This window comes from Odontesthes bonariensis, chromosome 3 (genome assembly GCF_027942865.1).
Source record: "Odontesthes bonariensis isolate fOdoBon6 chromosome 3, fOdoBon6.hap1, whole genome shotgun sequence".
Taxonomy (NCBI): domain Eukaryota; kingdom Metazoa; phylum Chordata; class Actinopteri; order Atheriniformes; family Atherinopsidae; genus Odontesthes; species Odontesthes bonariensis.
Window position 1 is genome coordinate 14447821 of NC_134508.1, and position 20065 is coordinate 14467885.

At 42.2% G+C, this 20065-nt stretch overlaps 1 protein-coding gene across 6 annotated transcripts in view; it reads left to right on the plus strand.

The window, feature by feature from the left end:
• Positions 1–20065, plus strand: part of magi1b (membrane associated guanylate kinase, WW and PDZ domain containing 1b) — a 119660-nt gene that overhangs the window by 57932 nt on the left and 41663 nt on the right. For all 6 annotated transcript variants that reach the window (XM_075460419.1, XM_075460418.1, XM_075460420.1 and 3 more), the window contains exon 3: positions 19494–19613. In XM_075460419.1, the coding sequence (XP_075316534.1) occupies positions 19494–19613 (120 nt within the window). The remainder of the gene's footprint in view (positions 1–19493; positions 19614–20065) is intronic.

Consider the following 20065-nt stretch of genomic DNA (forward strand, 5'->3'; position numbering starts at 1 on the left):
TAACTCCGCCGCACTGTTGTTAGCTAGCTAACCTGCACGGCGCGTATGGGCAGATGCACATATGAAAGCACTATCAATGCTATGATTGGCTGCATAGCGTAAGTAAACCGTATCGTATCATTGGCTGAACACCTGTCACTCACTGCGTTACATTGAAAATTGGTACAGAAAAACACATTATTGGTCTAATTAATTAGATTAGATTAGGTCTAGTATTAGATATTAATTAATAAGTTTATGGTGAATTTTATTTTATGCGCTGCATAGATTTTCTTGTATGCTGTGCGCGATTGCGCAGGCATGCAGCTTAGAGGGAACATTGATGCTAGTCATAAACAGCGTTAAGTATCATTTATCTAAATCCTGCTCACTGTGGTCGTTGTCTCAGAGGTGAAAGTAAAGGTTGACACAAAACAAAGATGTTGTCACTCTGTCCCTCTTCCTCGGTGCAGCAGAGGCAAGTTAACAGTGCCAGGCTTTAGTGAATCCATCCTGCAGGAGCTTTCCTTTCTAGAAAGATTATAATAGTTAACCCCACCAGGTACTTGGAAACACTACAGTCAGTTTCCTGGAGTTTGATGCGTTGTTGTTTTTCCACTAAGCTATGCTGCCATTGTTGGCTGAACGTACCCCGGTGAGAACCAATCTCACACAGTGGGGTTACATGGCACTGAAAGGATCGGATAATTGGCTAAATTACAATAAGACTGAGTTATTAAGTTCATGTAGACACGAAATTGGATCGGATCGGATTACTCGTGATCGGATTAAGACACCGAGATAACTCGGTTGAAAGTCAAATTAAAGGTGTTTGCAGACGGGTGAAGCACGTGGTGAATTAGACTTTGCGTTCTGCGCATGCTCGAGAAACAAACATGAGACGCAGACCATGAATGTAACGGTGCAGGCGATTGTGCTCGATGTAAATGCTTATTTGTGCCTCTCCCGGTTCGAAACTGGAAATGTGAGTTAATTTAAATTAGAAGATTGACTTTGGTCTGTTATCGGCAAACATGAATACATGAAACAAAGATGCGTTCGGATGACAACTTAGATTACACCGCCTGCAGATGATGATGTTTTCGGTCCCAAATGTATTTTTTAAATATACGTCTTGTTAACTGGGTCTCTGAGATGTTTCTGATATTTGGTTGTGTTTGATATGGGGTGGACACAATCCTACACATTCTTTAATTATCATTAAGTTTATAAACCATGGTTTGAACATCTCTCAACAAGATATTGTGCAAATAGACGAGAGTTATGAAACTATATTTTTTGTATACAAATCTTTGAAGACGTATAATATAATGAAATGCATGAGCCGCGTTTCCGTTGAATTTAATGAACTGAATTAAACTGAAGGACTTGAGTTGAGAACTTTCGCAGCACTGTGCCTTTTTACTCTTTATTGTCCTTAACGTTCTTATTGCACACTTGGTTTAAATCCATTTCAAGTTCACTGTAAAACACTGCAAATGACCTTGCTGTATAAAGATAAATTAGATGAAAGATCTGTCACTTCATTTGTATTTTTCTGCCATGTTTCACCATTGCGTTCAATTAGTTAATTCATTTTCATATTTTCAAGCTGTGCATTTCTGCTTTGCGCGATAATGCAACATTACCTCTGAATCATCACACCAACATAAGAGAAAAAGCTTGCGTTGTACAGTGTGCATATAAAGATCTGTGAGTATCTCACATGTAAGTAGCTTTTGACCCTCTTAAATCTTCTGCACCACCACCACCACCACCACCACTGACCACATAGCATAACAAATGAGATAGCTGTATCTTTTTTTGGCTTGTCCATAGTTGAAGGATCTTGGATGGAAGACTTTGTTCTTTTGGGATGTGTTCACAGTTGGTTCTTTCTGACATCTGGCTGCTTTTTATTATGAACCCTTTGATCCGCTAGAATTGTAACGTGTAAATATTGGTGACGGGGGTTGGTGCCTAAGTTTTGTGCTCATTTTGTCGTTTGGCGTGTAAATTTGTATAGCAGCAAGAACATGTGTACGACTTTGTGTGTGCAAGCGCATCAATTATTATGGAAGAGAAAAGAAACATAGGATCTAATGGGATCTCTGAGAACAAGAGGGAGAAGGGGTGAACAGCCAGGAGAAGGGGAGGGAGTGGGAGAGGGTTGGGGATAGGGGCAGGTGGGCGGGTGAATGTGGGTGCCTGCGAGACGAGAAACAGCGGGGCTCAGTCAGTGAGAGAGACGGAAGCCTAGCATTGGTGTGTGTGGGTATGAGACAGAGCGTATTATAAGCCAACGTGTGGATGCTGCTTAGCTTAGCTCCAGTTAGCTTAGCATCATCAAGCCAAAGCTGGACAGAGGACAGACACACACAGGAGGAGGAGGAAAGAGGAAGGTGGAGAGGAGAAGGATCTGTGAATCTGCACTGTCTTTTTTTTTCTTTCTTCTTCCTCCCATCAACACCTGATTGGATTTTTTTCCCTCCCTCTGTCTCCTGTCGACGTGGTGTTGTTCTGTGGAGTGGAGGGGAGGGAGCAGAAGCCCCTCACAAGCTATCTGATTGAGGTATTTTGTTTTGTGCTTGATTTGCCGTGGGGACACTGAGGGTTGCTGTGATTTAAGGGTTGGGGGTTGGGATGGAGGGAGATGGAGATGCTGGCAGTGAGGATGTCTGTGCATCAGGCGGAAGGTATCAGGAGCAGAACGAGGGAGACGGAGGCACATCGCTGGCAGTAATGGAGGCTGATGTGTTGTGGTCAAACGGAAGCTGTGTGTCTGTCTGTCTCGGGTTCGATTTTGAAGGTGTTTTTCTGTGTGGCCCGGATTGATGCCTATGTGTGGCTTCGCATGTGTGGATGCCCAGTACGTGTGTTTCTTGTGATTGCATTACATGTCTGTGATGGCTGTATCAAGGCTGTGTGATCTGTTGACATGTGGGATCATGTTGGAAGCCATTACCTCCAGCAGCAAACTGCTGCCTGTCTGTTTGTCTGTCTGGAGCTTCTAGGATGCTATGGTTAGCTGCATCTTCCCTCTTTCTTTCATCTTCTTTTCTCTCTTTTTTTTTTCTTCCTCCTTTTCTCAGTCTATCTCATGTCTCAATGACCCCCCCCCCCCCCCCCCCCCCCACCACCACCACACACACACACATTCCCGACCCCTCCCAGTCCTATCTTTCCATCCCCACTCCTTCCCCGCCCTTCTTAAGTGGATAATTTTAAAGCTTTTCTTTTCCATTTCCATGTAGCTGTAAGGTAGCAGTTAGCCCATGGTGCTTTTTTCTGGGTTGAATAAAAAGACAAAAGCCAGCTGTGAGTGTGTGCAGGGGGGGCATTTTGTGGAAGGTTTCTGGCTGATTAAGCATCACATTGCACTCTTGCCCCTTTTATTTATTTTTTATTTTTTATTCTAACCTCTCCCATTACTCTGCTTCTTAGACCCTCCGTCTGTGCCACATCATTCTGTAAGAGAATCATTTAGAGCTGAAAGAATTGCTTACTTAGGGGTAAAAACACAGATCCAAAGAAAGGCCTGTTTTGATCTCATTGTGATGTGGGCTGTATGTGTGTGTCGTCTCTTCTTTGGAAGCCTCTTTCTGCCAGCCAAAGCAGCGAAAACAACCTCCCTCCAACACAAAACACTCCAGCTCAAATGAAAGGCGTCCATATTAATCAATGAAAAGCCATGACAACAACTGCCCTCTTTAGCTTTTAATTCCAAGTCACCGCCACTTGAGAAGATTTTTGGGGTTTGAGAAATCAAGGGAAATGATTTGGCTGGATGAAGGGCTGTAACCCATCTTCTACTTAAAACCAAAAAGCAAAACAAAACAAAACAGAGCTGTTGCCAGAATGTAGCCAGAAATTTGAGTACTAGAAAATGCTGGAATCTGTGGCCTGTGCTTTTGGTTGGATTAACCCTTTCCTGGGACAGATGGCTCCATCCCCCTGCCGAGCTGACGAACCCCAGTCAGCACGTCACCCCTCCTGCATTTTTGTATGGGTGTGTGAGTCTGTGTGTGTGCGTTTGCATGTCCTTCACCAAAAAAGGACTGGCAGGCTTGCTCAGGCCAAGATGGTGGATGGATCTGTTTTGGTTTTTGAATAGGGAGGCAGTCTGCTATCCTTCTCCTTATGATTCACTACATGTTTTGTGTGTCTTGAAAATTATCCACAAGAACATGCCTCAGTATCTTTGTGGAAAATTTAAACCAGTTGGCGACCGTTTGCTTGAGAGCATATTTATTGTAGAGAAAGGTTTCTTTTGTAGCTTCTTTACAGGAATTGGGCCCAAGACTGTGGCCAGATTTTTAAAGCAGACACATAATCCATGTTGCTTCCTGGTGATCATCCACCAGCTACATACAGTATTCTTAAAGTGGCCAATTATTTCAGCTATGCAGATGCTCCACTAAACCCAGCACAATCAAACAAATGTGGACAGTTTGAGAAAGCATATCTTCCATATTCCACCAGATCATACAAGGATAATTGCCTAGTACCTCCCTCTGTGTCCTGTTGTGTCTACTCCGGCAGCCATGGATAAAAACATTATAAGAAAAAGGTTTGTGTATAATTTTATGTGAAATTATTTCACCAAAGGTTGTACATTTGAGCCGAAAAGGAAATTGACTGGACTCTTTAAAAGACTCTCAACTAGTGATGCTCCGATCAGCATTTTTTGGTCCGATCACCAAAATCATGATCTGCCCGATTGCCGATCACGGAAGGAATCGGACATTTCCATGCCTTTCATCTAGCAGAGAGCGCACCATTTATAGAAATTAAACCGCCAGAGGTAGCTGGGGACATGTAGAACATGAATCTGGTGGAGTTTGCAGAAAACAATTGTTTTTTTATTTTCTATTAATATTTTAATCTGCCCATATACACCATTCATTGGGTATGATTTCAACATCAGATTATTAAACAATGATGCAGTGAAATGACTTGAAAATCACCACAGAGGTAGCTGGGGGCATGTAGAACAAGAATCTGGTGGAGTCGGCAGAGAACATTTTGATTTGGTTCTAAATGAAGTTTTCAAATCTGACTATGCAGAAATGAGTTTGATTCTGAATATGCTTCAATAATTTTGTTCTATCAATTTGTTTTAATCATTAAAAAGAAACAGCCAAGTAATGACAGGTGTATGTATTCCAACAAATGAAAAATCAACTTCGATATAGATTTCTGAGTTTACGGGGTGCACTTGAATGCACCATAAATCCGCTCACACGCTTTACCGTACGACGCGATGTAAACGGGCACTCGATTTTCAAGTGTAGCTAGCGCGACCGTGCCTCTCCGAAGCGCAGATGGCGTGACCGCAGTAAGTTTCACATCTTTCTGACACACTTTGAAGAAATTCCAGACAGGAGAGGTCATGTTGTCAAGATGCACTGAGAGGTTTTGCCTGTTCGGTTCTGTACACACGTCACGTACCACATTAGAAAGTGGTCGCTAGTAATTTACGTCACGTGATCGGTTTTTTGATCGGCATATTTTTCCGATCGCCGATCAGGCTATTTTTGGGCATTATCGGCCGATCATGATCGGCAGCCGATCGATCGGAGCATCACTACTCTTAACTGTTAATTCCGTCCATTGTTGTAGTCCTGGCTTTGAAATTAAATGTAACACAGTTGGTACGATGGATCTCAAATAAACATTTGAACAAATTACATTCAAGTCACTGATGTTAGCCTACAAAGTGCTTAATGTGCCGGCTCCCATCTACTTGAATGCTCTCGCAAAAGCTTATGTCATGACTCTGTCACTCCGGTCAAAGGATTGTCGTCTAGCAGTGCCTACACCACGCTTAAGACAATCCAGACTCTTTTCATGTGTCGTTCCACGATGGTGGAATGGCCTACCGAGCACTAGAAGAACAGGGGCGTCCCTATGTATCTTCAAGAAACTCTTGAAGACCCGACTTTAAAGCCAGGACTGATGTGCACTGGTGTAATGAAAGAGTACCGTGGTAAACTTGAAGTAAATCTGCCGTTCAGTATTCCTGCTCTTGACAGCGGCATTGTTTTCTTCTCCACTTTTGTGGTTGTAGAGTAGCTGTAACCTTCACGTAGCAGCGCCACCTCTGTGACGGAGAAAATTGCAACTACTGGCGCATCGACTTGCGCCACTATATATAGCCGGCACGAAATCATGACGTCATCAACACCGCTCGCGCTAGCAGACGCGGCAACCATGCTAGAGCCTTAAGGCTGATTCATACTCGGCGCAAACGCGCAACTGTTCTGGCTCGAGAACCATTAATGACGTCATCGAAAGCGCCAGCCCCTTCACAGTTCCTTCAGCTCATAAGCGCAGTTTGCGCCGAGTATGCGTCACATTTGCAGTTCTCTCCAGACCAGCGGGCGTCACTGTTGAGGAAACAAGCTGAAAAGCATACGAAGAAAAGCATACGAAGAAAGCATTCACAATGCCACCTGTGGTGTCACGTCAGCAGTGGCTGGCACATCTGATGAGGAATGAATTTACTCTGGGTGTAGAACTGTATATGTATCTCAAAGCTAAGCGGCTGCGGCAAAAACAGAAGAGAAGGTGGAATGTTCGTCCTTTGCAACAAGACGAACTTTGTCAAACGTTGTCCCAGTGTAACTTCATAGATGTGTCGTACCGATGTTTGTAGAGGCGCATCCTCTCGGTCACCGCGGTCTCTGCAGTGTTCATTTTTTCTTTTTCTTGGTCAGCTGTTTCCGGTTGAGCGCGTGCGAAGTCAGAAAAAAAAGTTGTGTGCGCGCCCTTGCGCCGCGCGAGGATTTTCTAGCTTGCGACGGGGGGCGTGGCGGAATTTTGGGTCACGTGACCGTTTGCGCCATTTGCGACCAGCTAGTATGAGCGAGGTTGCGCCGAGTATGAATCAGCCTTTAAGGCCAAGCCAACTTGGTGAAACACTCCACAAACAAACCAACGTTGCAACATTGAAATGTGTAAGCACACACCAATGCAGGGCTGAGCCACCTCAGCCACCTCGGCATGTTGTATGAGTAACCAAAAAGAAACGGGAGGGGTAGTGAGTATGTCTTTTTTTTTTTTTTTTCCTCACAAAGGTGACGTCCTTAAGGCGAAACCGATATGTGAAAAGGGCAACAGAGAGCTGCATAGAATTTCAAGTGGCTTAAATGATGGTAAACAAGGCAATGTTGAAGGCTATAAGTTTGAAAAACAAAGACAAATCCCACTCCTTCACATCCGTTTTTGTGTCTGTGGTGATCGGCAGCCCAGAGAAACGAAGCAGTCGTTATGTCTGGTGTACATGACATCATCAACGCTAAGGTGGCAAAATAAAAGAGTTGGGAGTATTGTGGCGGCTTAAGAAAAACCAGTTGTCCTCCAGTCTAACTGAAACTCTGGCCACACAGGCGCGGTTTTCACATCTGAAATATGCTCGAGAGGAAAAAACCACAAATGAACAGATCAGACACTGAGTGGAGGACTTTGTGGTTTTGCATTTCTCAATATACTTTGCATAAAAGAGTGGATGAATAGAGGCTTAAAGATGAAAGGAGAGAGTTCTTTCACATTATACAAGTGAAGGACAGAAACGAACAACACATTGACAGAAAGGTAATAAAGACCTGAGGAGTGATGGAAGCAGATAGCAGTGATGGAGGGGAGGGAGGTGGGGGGTGCACTATCCACTGGGTCATGCTCATGAAAGTTTTAATCAAGCTCTGCGGATAACAGTCTCTTCTCTAACCTTGCTGCACACTGTAACTCTGCTGTATTGTCTGTGGCGTATCTTGTCCATTGTAGAAGCATAAAAATGACCCACAGACACACTCGGGGTTTTGATGCGTACCTGTCGTCTTGCCGTCGGCTGCAGACCATTTGAAATGCAGTCTTTTAAATCCCTTCTATCGTTGTTGACCTGAATGTCTGCGCAGAAGCTGTATAAGAATAGCTTTCTCTATTAATAGAACAATTCTGATAATGAATCATTGCCAAACACATTTATGACGGCCTACATTTCACTCACAGTACTGATCACTTCAGTATGTTTTTTTTGTTTGTTTTTAAAAGTGAAATTTTTTTTTTTTTTTTTTTAAATACATAACTTTTATTCCTGCTTTCGTATTTGCTGTCTAAATGAACCCTGCGAGATCTGTTGTTTTCTCAACCTTCTGACTTTCGAAAGCCATTTGTTTCGAGGAGTGTGAGGGCCTCCCTCACAGTGACGGAATATTTTTCATTTGCTTTGAAATGATTGAAAAGTCTTCAATAAAGTAGTTTGATTGCCTGAGTTTCTTTTAGACCCTGACCAACTTGTGGAGCCAGGTTAGCTTCCTTCTTTTTGTTAAGCAATTCCAGGCTCAAATGCTATCTAACTGATACATTTGTTCAATTTGCACAGACATTTGTATAGAAATCATCATTTAAAAGACACAAGTGGTGCTTGGAGATTTGTGCTTGTGGATGTGAAATTTATACTTTAGCATGCTCTGAAATATCAGACACAGGTTCATAAAGTAGAGGGAACATCGTTGAATAACTTGGATGGCATAGTAACCCTGTGTAATTCTTTTAAGATATGATCTGAAATGACGTATCTCTGTGTAAAAATATGTTGGGTTCTGGATTAGCAGTTAATCTACCTGTAAAGTGAATTTAGAGTTAGGTGTTGTGATCAGGGTTGTGACTGGGCGCTGTCCTAAAGATCAGGGATCTATAAAAGTTTGGTCTTCATGACGCAGGTTTGTGAAATGTATTACGGCACAAACTGTCTTTTGAGGACCTCGGAGAAAGGGTTGGACTGGAAAAGGCTACCAAACCTTCTCTAAAATGTTTGGACAAGATCTTTATTACGATAAGAACAAGGTCTGTGACAGTCTGCGGACTGAATAAATCGAGATGGTATTTTTGTTTTAAAGAAAGAAAGGCGCTTCAATCCAGCATAAAAACATTTTCCCACTAGAGAAGCATGGAGGTGGCAGTATAATGGTTTGGCTTTTTTTTAGCTTTTTAACATTTTAGCTAGTAACTATCTAACTAGCTAACTTTTTTTTTTTCGTTAGGGAACGATGAATTCTCGAGCACACCAGCATATTTTGAAGGAAAATCTTAGGAAATCTGCATGTGAATTGGGTCTAAAGAGAAGTATCAATATAATGGCCCAAAGCTCACAAGTGATTCTACCGAAGATGGATTAAAGAGGACTAAATGATTGTTTTGGCATGGCAAACATCCCAGAGCTGAAGCTGATTTGTAGAGAGGAATGGGCTGAAGTCAGCGTGGCCAATCCCCAGTTACAGGAAATGTTTGATTTCAGCTAAAACAAAGGTTCACATACATTGAACATTTACAGATTCGTGTAATATTTTTGTGTAATTTGTGAAACTGGGTTCTCTTCCTCTTGGGACTTGTTCGAAGATCTGATATTTTGGTCATATTCACACTGATGTATAGAAAACAAAAGTTCACAAACACTGAAGTCATGATTAGAATGTCAGAAACATCATCATTCTGTACAGATGCTGGAAAACGTGTCAACAGTGTTGCTAAATATATCCCTACAGTGAGAGATTAGGGCCATTAACCCAATTGGTCTTGTATTTCTAACTGGTGCTGTTATGTCATCAGCAGTGACACAGTGATTTGGAGAAGGTCTCTTGTGTGATTACTGCTGAGTTGTTGGACATTTCTGATTGTCAGTTAGAAACTTATTCAAAGCGCTCCTTTACCTAAAATCTGAAGTGTGATTGTTATGATCGCCTTACTGTGTCCTCAGACGCTATTTACGTATTTCTTTGAGAACGGTTCCAAATCCCAGGCACTTTTCTGATGTGGATATTGACAATCATTGTCTTTGAGTGGAGCAATGTTTTTGATGTCCTTTTAGTTTGTCCAAAAAAACAGAAAGTCCTGTGATTTTTGGTTAGATTTGATATTCGCACTCAAAGCTGTAATTTTGCTGTTTTTGTGGAACCAATATATTTGGACACTTTGACCTGGATCTCTGTTTCATTCGTTAGGAGCAGAATGCTCACCCTTTTTTTTTTCTGAGGCTTCTTTTCCTTTTTTTTTTTTTGGACTTTACAAAAAGAAAACCTGATAGTTATATGATGGAAGTAAGTCGGTCCGATTCTGTCACTCGTTTCGTTTGAAAGCGAGAAATCTAAGAGGCTTAAGCAAACTGAAGACACGCTCCTGAAGAATGCCAAACTACACAATCAAACTAGATTTAATGGAGCTGTCAAGCAAGACAACTCCTCAGCTCTGAGCCATGGAGCCAAAGTTGTCCAAGAAGTCAAGCTCAACATTGTCCTTGTGGAGGGAATTAAATGTAGGTCGCAGCTAAAATGCGAGGCCTGGCCTGGGGCATATGTGCACCCAGGGTGCTCTACTGCTCTGGGGCAGTGCAAGTGGAGGAAATAAACAGATTTTTCACACATGGGTATTTTTAGAAGCTGGGTTGTGACTGACTGCATGCCTGCACTCGCTGCTCCTTTTATAGTTATTGCGTGTCTTTTTTGATTTCACATTTATTCCTCCTCACCGTGTCAGCACCTGTCCCCCGTGAATTTAACACGGCTGATTGACGGTTATACCTTATCATGCCATTCAGTTGATTTGTTATATTGTGCTCTCAAATCTCGTGCCTTCACAAATGTCAGCAGACTTAATCCGAGTGCCACTAGAGGGCCAGACACTCCCTTAAAATAGGCTGTCATCAATTAAATATAGATGAGCTGCTTGGATTTGTCTGCCAGTTAGTGTTAGTTGTGCTTGAAGAGGGAAGGGGGGGGGGGGTCTTCCACATAACAAGCACATTAAAGCAATCCATTTTGTTTAACAGTGTTTGAAGACATGAGGTCTGTTTCAAGTTTTGCATGAGTGGGTTGTTAAGTGTGAGACATCAAACTCTTATCTCAAATGTATTCCTATAAAGCTAAAGGTCTGCTGTTTATTTTTGCACTGGCTACAGATATGAACAAGTGAACACAGCACGTAGCACTTAAAGATGACTGCGGGTCCGTGCTTCAATGTAAGGACTTTAGGCAGACCCCCCTCCCCGTAGTGGAGATAGTAATAGTAATAATTTTTTTCCCATAGATTTACCAATCTCAGTCGTATTTTTAAGCATCGGGCTGGAACAACTAGAAATGAGCTTTTCCTTTGCATGTAATGTGTTCAAACTGACATTACAAACCAAGGCTGCGCGATAGTAGGAAAACGTGCAATATTACAAAGTCATTGTTGAATTTTGCGATGCACATACAAATACTTCAATAAATGGCACTTGCGTCAAGTGTTTTAACAAGGGCTGCATTCCACTTCTTCGCCTGTGTATGCCTGTTCATTGTGGAACGTGCACAAAAGCAGCCGTCATTAATACACCCGTGCGTGTCCTATTCCAAGTCAAAATTTCTTTGCGCTACTGATATCAAGCACGTTGATGTTGCGAAAATGACAAATTTTCAATGCATTGTGCAGCCCTATAACAAATCCACACGTTGTTATCTTCGTCACTGATTGTGAGCCAATATGTAACCCACCGTTGGGTCGGCTCAGTTGAGATAACGGGTGGGTGACATCAAGGAGGGAATCTGGCTCTGAGTGACAGTGTAGACAAACTGAAAGGGCCGAGGTCACGGCAAAGGTTGTGTCCGATGGCTGTTATGTATCGATTGTGGTTTGAAAGACATCATGATGCAACTAGATGCTCTTTGTTCTTGAAAATCGATCCTTTGTCGAGGGAAAACACTTGATCGGCGCTCGGGCCACAGCGGCACCGAAATGATCACAAGTGCCTGCGGGAAAGAAAACGCAAAAAAAACGTTTTCTAAGAATGTGAAAGTTGACATCTGAAAATGTAAATGTAATTCAGATCTTTATATCATCCAAGCAGCGTAATTTAAGCCGAATTAATCTTTTTTTTTTTTCTACTAAACACACACACACACACACACACACGCACACGCACACACCCATCAGAAAAGCTACTAAACTAACCCTGAGAATCAAAGCCCTGAAATATAATCTGCTTACCAAGAAAGCACTTACGGCTTAAGTGTTAGCAGTTACTGACTTGACAGAGCCAAGTGAGTGTCTCAGTTGAATATTTTTTTCTGGATAACCTGTTAGTGTCACTCCTAATATTTACTTATCTTTTAGCTCTGGTTTAGTCCCCATGCCGCGGTAGAAAATAACCGTTGTACATGTAGTTATCAGGATATTTGATTCTCTTCTCTAATAACTAGTTGCTGTAGTATTCTGATGTTTTTATGAAGAAGAAGAGTTGATCAAATTTATTTGTTGAATGTATAAGTAAACCGATGAGCTGTAACCAAATATGGGGTTTTTCTGGGGATTTTTCTTCACGGATAACCCAACAGATTATTCTTTTCTTCTTCTTCAGTTTGATTCAAAATGACTTTATTAATCCCCAAAAGAGAAACTGCATTTGTGTAGAATAAATTGTTATTAAAAGATGCCATTTTTTATAGACGGATAAGAAAATAAAACAAAAATCAGCTGACAAACGGGTATTAAGTTTAGGTGGAGCAGGGAGAGGTGAGGTAAAAGTCTTCAGAGATCGCCATCACTGAACTGGGTTTTTGTTTTTGTAACTTGGCAACAACTTAGCTTAACATTACATTGACAGGAAACACAGGTGAACTCTTAGTTGACAACATGAAAACCCACAGCCAACAGTTCATCAACTCGCAGTGACGTGTCCAGGATTACACATCTGTTGTTAACGAACACTAGAATTCCTCCTCCTTCACTACTACCTCTCTGTCTGCAGTCTCTGTCAGACAGTATAGTCTTAAAGCTGAATTGGGAGGTGTTAGATCTGTTCCTGCGGCCAGGTCTCATTGGAAAAAGTAATGTGGGCTTCCTGATATTCCTTCTGCATCCTCATCAGGGCTCCAAGCTCGTCCATTATATCTGCTAATGATCTCACACTTCCATGATGATCAAGGAAATAAATGCTTTAAACTTCTTCCTCCTTTGTCTCCAACGCAGACATCGGAGCGAGATTAAATTACTGTCAATGCAGAGAGAAAAACTAGGATTGCTTGATCTCTGTAGTTTATTACAAAGATGCTAATGGTCGCTACTCTTTGTTAAAAAAGAAAACGTTCCAGTGAACGTCTCTTCATGCAAACAGCACCTGTGTAACTACAGATTTAGAAACGGTTCATAACATGCATATTTAACGTGCGTTGATATGCCATCTGCATATTCTATATGTCGTGTCATGAAACAGACATTGTGCAAACATTAAAACAATGATGTAGACACCCGTATCCACTTTGTTGGATTTCATAAGTCACATATTCTCCCCTGACTTTCGCGTTCCTTTGATGTCGTCTCACGTACTACCATTCGTGAGACGAACTACCATTCCAATTATTATGGCAAACAAATGACTGGTGTAGCTGTCCTTGTCCAGTGTGCAGTTCCTGTGTCCATGGGCCGCAGACAGGGTTTAATAAACAGTAAGATGTTTGAAGGCATGCTACAATGGACAGAGAACGTATCAGAAATGGTACTAAATGACCATCTGGACTGAGATTGGTTGAGTTTTAAATCGCTGTCTTAAAATGAAAATGCATTAGTGAGGATGTACGTGGGATATGAGTTGAGGTCACTGAGCTCATGAGCTTAACAGCCTGGGGATACCTGCTGTTGCTCTGCCTGACTTCTTTAGCTTGAGGCAGGGATATGAAACCTTTTAATTATATCTCTAAGAAATGTAGAGAAATTGGCAATTCGGTAGCCTATGTTGATGCATCAACTCCTGACTAGAGAGCAGAGGCGTTGGATGATTTTTTTATTTATTTTTTTGGTGCCCTGGTGTCTAAGACAGACAGAGATATTGTGGCTATAAGTAAGGTTTCAGTGGTGCTAGTGCAGAATGCAAACAAGATGAGGGTCTGAAGTGTTTCAGTCGCTGCAGGCACTGAAGCCTCTCGATTTTCTTTGTCGGAGAGAATAGTTTATATATTCACGATTGAAGAGTACTGATGTTGAGGGGGTTTTGGTCAGAGTGGTTAGCGTTGCCGATGTTTTAAAAAAAATAAATGAATTGGGCGTCTTTGTATCTGTCTACGAGCTGCTCCAACACCACTGCTCATGAGGACAGCCACAATATGAAAAGCAGTTGGTCGTGACTGTTTTTTAACTCCTTAATCTACAACACCGTGTAGAAGTGAGGCCTCTGGAAAGCTTCTTGGAAACGATGGACTTAAAAGTTGGGCTTAAAGTCCGTGAACAGCATCCTGTTTGCTTTTGTTTGTCAAAATAGTGTTCAGGGCTAAGATCATATCATTAGTGTCGGACCACAGATGGCGTATTTTATTTTATTCAGTTGGCAGTTGGTAGCCTCTGTACCTTACCCCACCTATCTTTGAATGCTCAGAATTTAACAAAGTGCACCATATGTGGGTGCTTGCGTGATGCTTTGCTTTGCTTCTCAAGCTTTGAGAAATACTTGAAAAATAACCATGACAGCTTTTCAGAAGTTTGGAATTCAGCCTGAAACGAATACAAACTGAACTTCTGTGCCCTCCGCCAACTCTGGGATATATCTCCATACCAGACTCTGAATTGCATCAAATAATTGGCAAATACAAATGATGCGATAGTGTCTGTGTCTCTGGCTGTGTTCTTCTCTGGCTCTTCTTGTTCACTCTCGATACTTTCCTCTCACTCATTAGCTGGCCAGCATCCATCCCATGCTCAGTTCTTGTCGGGCTGAGGTGCTGAGTTTTTACCATCTCTCCTCAGTGGTGGTCGAATTTGGGAACCATAGGTGCCACACAACTTAGAGAGGACAGCTCTCCTGCTGTGGGCAATAAAGCAGTGTTTATGCGCATTTGTCTTTCAAAGGCAACGGGTGCATAAAGCTCCATTAAGTGATTACCTTCAACCTAAAGCCCCTTTTAACCCCATGCCATTTGGTGTGGCCTCCCTGTGTGTGAGCAAACATGTGTGTGTGTGTTTGCTGTGGATACAACTTTTGATCAAAAGAGGAAGTGCTTCCCTCTGCATTACAGGCCAAGAAGTGACACCACAGTTTCAGATTTTGAGAGTTTGAATATGCTGAGTTAGTAGACTTTGAACATGACGGTTGAACTTCAGCTTCTCTGGCTGTTTGGGTTGTTGGCTTTCTGACAGTACTTTAATTTTTTACTGCCAGTGTTTCCCACACATAGACTAATTCGTGGCGGTGCGCCACAGATTAAACACCGGCCGCCACATATTGCGTTTCGTTATTATTATTTTTTTTAACGCTATTTTAAAAATACTCGTATTCGTTAAGCTGCATTTCCTTTCCCTGCTCTGCCTCCGTCTCTCTGTCCCTCGCGTCTCTCTCGCATAGCCTACTCACACACACAGCCCTTCCCCTCCGTGCTTCCCTGGAAGCGTGGAAGCTTGCTAGTCTCAGCGTCGCGTAGATTAGCTCAACTGAAAGAATTCACGAAAGGTTGGTATCACGTGCACCTTTATAAAATCACACATTAAAAAGTCCTATAAAAATATTTTATATTCTGAATACAATGTTGTCCCGTCCCGACCCGTCCCGACCCATAGCAAGCGATTACGCCTTCTTTATAAAGTTAACTAGTTGCGAGTTTGCCGTAAAAAAAAAAATGTAGTTGGGTTGTCGAGGTCTAAACACTAGCAGCTGTGAATCAAATAAAGTAGTTTTTTTAAACTCTTACACTGAATGTTTGCTGCTTCAATCCAGATGAGTATTGAAAAATATTTTCCGCGATTGAAAAAGAGACGTGCGTGTTGAGGATGATCGAGGACCAGCCTGAACCGGAGGTATCAGTCTGAAACAGCTGAACAGTCCGACCAGTGTAATTAGCTATGTTATTCATTTGTTTACAATGAAGATGTGAAAATCTGCAGATAAGCCGGTGTCACACATCCTTACGTCCCCCATTATTTTCCTTGATGGAGAAATTATCCAGGTTCTTAACTCCCAATGTGACATATATGTCACATTACAGATCTCTGACAGTGGAGGGTGGTACTTTGGAAAAAAATTCTGAAATGGGTTCTATGTGGTCTATTTAGTCTGTGTTATAACCCCCTTAATTTTCATTTAAGTAGAAATGGGTCTGGGTTCTTAAGGGTTAATACAATAAAGTTTTGCGTGACCAATTATTAACGAAGGAATTATTTTGAAGAATTTAAATTTTTTACACCCAACCAACCCCCCCCCGGCCCACCACCACACATTGCCTTCACATCTGTGGGAGACACTGACTGCCAAAGGTCAAACCATATATCACAACATGAGAGAGTGATATTTTATCTATAGACATGTCTACAGAGATACAGTTAATTTTTTATTTTTTTTTTTAAATCACCCTGAATTATTAAGCAAGTCAAAACCCACTATGAAAAGTTAGTCTTATTTTATTTTTACTTTAAAGACGCACTCTTTACCGTCTTTTGGATGACATCTTTGTAGCTTTAAGGCCACAAATACTTAAGTCTGTGATTGATTCACTGGATGGATGACCAAACGGCACGAACCTCGGCTAACTTTATTTTGTAATCTCATAGAATAAATCCAACTGGTTCTTCTCCAAACTTTGTGGTCATCTTTTCAATGTTGTTGAGGATTTTTTGCTTCTTGTCCGATACGCACCACCTTTTCAAAAACCATTTTGGGGAAATCCCTTGATGATTTTGTCTGTTTTCAAAAAGGTGTAATATTTGTTCTGCTGTTTTGAGAGACATTATCTTCCAGTGGACTTGACAGAAGAATATTTTAAAGAGCATTGTTTGGCAGATGTTGTGTAAAGGTGAAGCATTTTGCAAGTGTGACTAAATGACAGGAGAAGAGGTTTGACGCTGAATAATGAAAGAAACAGAGTTTTGTCGTATTTGGAGGCAGCTTTGGTTTGTTGGGGCTAAATGGCATAAAAAGCTGTTGGTATGAGATGGTTTCTGAAGCTTACTGTTTCCAACACAGCTCTGCGTGTGCTTCATATGGCTTGATGTTTGATGCTGCGAGCTTGCTCATTTAGAATAAAGCCGATATTGGGATTGTTCCGGTCTGTGTGAAAGTGGACACTGTAATGGTTTATGTTCCCAGTTTCCCTCTCTCCCACCTCTGTTTCCTGACATCATCTCACCAGTTCTCATGTCTCGTAGACAGTATGCTCTCGGGTAATTTGTGTTTCTGTTATTGAACCAAAGTTGTGAAGTCCACTGACTTGTGAGGCCATGTGTAGTCCGTGCTCGTCATCGCTACAGACTTGTGTGTTCTTATTGGGCTGTGCTCTGCGACAGCAAACATCCAGACACTGACTTTAGTATTTTCTTTCCTTTGTTTGTTTGTGTGTTTATTTAGCTGTTTTTAAGACTCTTTCATCATTTTTCAGTATGTTATAGTTACAACCTATACCTTCCCACTTGCACTTGAGTGGGAATTGCCGGTATCTTGACATTTGTTTTCTTTATCAACCTCCTGAAATGTTTGTTTTGCTCAACCGTCCATCTCTGCTGGTGAGGAAGCTGAAGCTGTTGAGCCACGAGCCAGTCAGTGTTAGATGAATACCCCCACAGCAAACTTCCATGGCCTCATTAGGTATTCTGGGAGCTGGATTCGTTCTAACTCTTAGCTGGGAATCTCTACCTCTTATCGCACTGCAATTTAGAAGTCACCGGCCAGAGTTATCATTCAGCTGATCCAATCCAAACTCTCGGCAGGCGTGTGGAAGCAGGACTCTGAACCTGTCTTTCCCTCTCACTTCATTTAACAGCTTGGTCAATGGAGCTTTTGTGGTCAGGGGTATTGAATTAATTTGGCCTACAGTGATAACCGTTTCTTGCCTGTGGGTGTAAGCCAAGGCTCTTCTTTTCTGTCCCTTTTGATTCACTGGTCACTATTCCGCTTCCTATTTGGTTTTTCTCAGAGAAGTGTCTAAATGGAGGCGGATCAATGGCCACTATTGTATGTGGAGTGAACTGACAGTCGGCTGAAAACTAGCGCTCGGCTTGAGACTCTTCATGGTTGACTTTCGGTGAAAGATGGATTCTTTGTTTGATAGGATCTAAATGACTTTAGATGAAATTCCTCTTAAGCACAGGTTTTAGATTTCACTCCTGTGTGCCCCGGTACAGCGACCTGTAATGAAGATGACGTAAAAAGATACACTGTTATTGCAACAGCTTGGCTGACTGAGCTGATGCAGGTCAAGAGAAACGCGGTCTTCATGTATGGATGCATGCGTTCATCTCCGTGTCTTGAATACCTACGTGTAGCGTATTGCATGCTTGTTTGAGCGGGGATGTGAGTATCTGTGATTTATCACCAGTGTCACTGAGCGTGGCTGCAGAGGGAGCCCGTCCTCATATCCCCACACATCTATTTTTACCTGCTTATTGCTTACCAGCCCGCTGGAGACAAAGTGATTGGGAGATGAGGCAGATCAGGAGATGGAAGAGGAAGAAGGCCAGCAAGAAGAGAAGAAGGAAAGGCTTTTGTTGTCACCAAATGCTTCTATTGGTACCATTTAAAAGCTGCAGACAGATGCCATATAGAAATGTGCATAAATGGCAGAAGATTGAATAGCTGAAGTGAGCAAAGAAAGCCAAGTGAAGAAACTATATTTAAAAAAAAGTGTGACATTTGCTGCAAGTTTAATCCACAGTGTTATCTTATCACACCACATGGGCTTTCTGATGTAACCCTATTTGCCGCTGATGCAATACCGACCAACTGTCAGCAGTCATTTACAGCAGTTGCGTGAATCTCACAGGGCACGTGCCAGATCGCACACAAATTCACACACGCTCACAATTTCCCCAAACATATGGCAGGATCTCACTAGGCGTGACCACAATTCCTCGCACTCCACCCCAGTGTGAAGGAACATCAACAAACAATGGCCGCTCTCCCTCCTTTGTTGCCGGCCATCAGTGAAGAGTGAGAAAATCTTCTTTGTCCGACTGACTTTTGTCTGCTGCTCTCGGCTTGTGTTTGTCACCAATATCAAGAACGGCGATGAAATAACAGGGCTTTCTCTGCCTCAGACGCTAAATGTGCGTTATCTTATTTATAGCATAAAACTCTGGATTAGAGTGACGGATTTTCTTAGGTGACGTTTTCTTTACTCCATAGTCGACAAAAGAGTGAGTACAGGAAACGCAAAACTCCCTGGCTGCGACACACACACACACACAAACACACACACACACACACACACACACACACACAGACGGGGAGCCCTGCGGCTTAGTTAGCCTTATAACCTTCAGATCTCCAGGGTTACGAAATGGTATATAATGATTCATTTTTTAAAAAGACTATTAGATAATAAATAATGAATAAATTAATAATAAATAAAGGTTGCCGACCAACTTTTAAGAGCATGCATCTAAAATTTTAAAAATAGCTAAGCAAATGCCCCCCCCCTCCTTAGGAAATATCTGATTAATAAAATACGATGCAATGCTTCCTGCTGAAAATCCTCAGCTAACCTCTCCGCCGTCTCTGTTTGGGTGTGTAGGTACGACTCGCGGCCCACGTGACGGAGAAGTTCCTGGCGTGGACTACAACTTCCTCTCCGTAGAGGACTTCCTGGAGTTGGAGAAGAGTGGGACCCTGTTGGAAATAGGAACATACGATGGTAAATTACAGCCACCCATTTGGTTGCTTGGATGTATTGTTGGTAAATTCCACTGCTGGAAAAAGGGTGTTATGGATCAGAGACGTACAGATGTATCGGCACTCAGAACCTTGTTGTGGCCTAGTCCTCTGTTGGCAGGTATGAACTCCCCTAAAGATGTGTTAAAGTGGATGAATAAATCTCTCAAAGCACCGCGCCCTTCATTTTATTACAGGGCTCATCTGTCTGTTCGTGAATAACTGACCCAACATAAAAGATGCGACTCTGTGTTGAAATGTTGCCAGTGTAGCTTTAGGGGAGCTCAAAACAGTTAAAATCAATATCAAAGTTGAAAGTACAGTCTTTTGAGCTTCATATGGGCTTTGTTCGGGTTTTAAACGAGCAACAAAACGTCACCCCACCCGAGCAGGCTCGGCTCTTCTCCAGGACAGGTCGTCACTTTGCACTCGGCC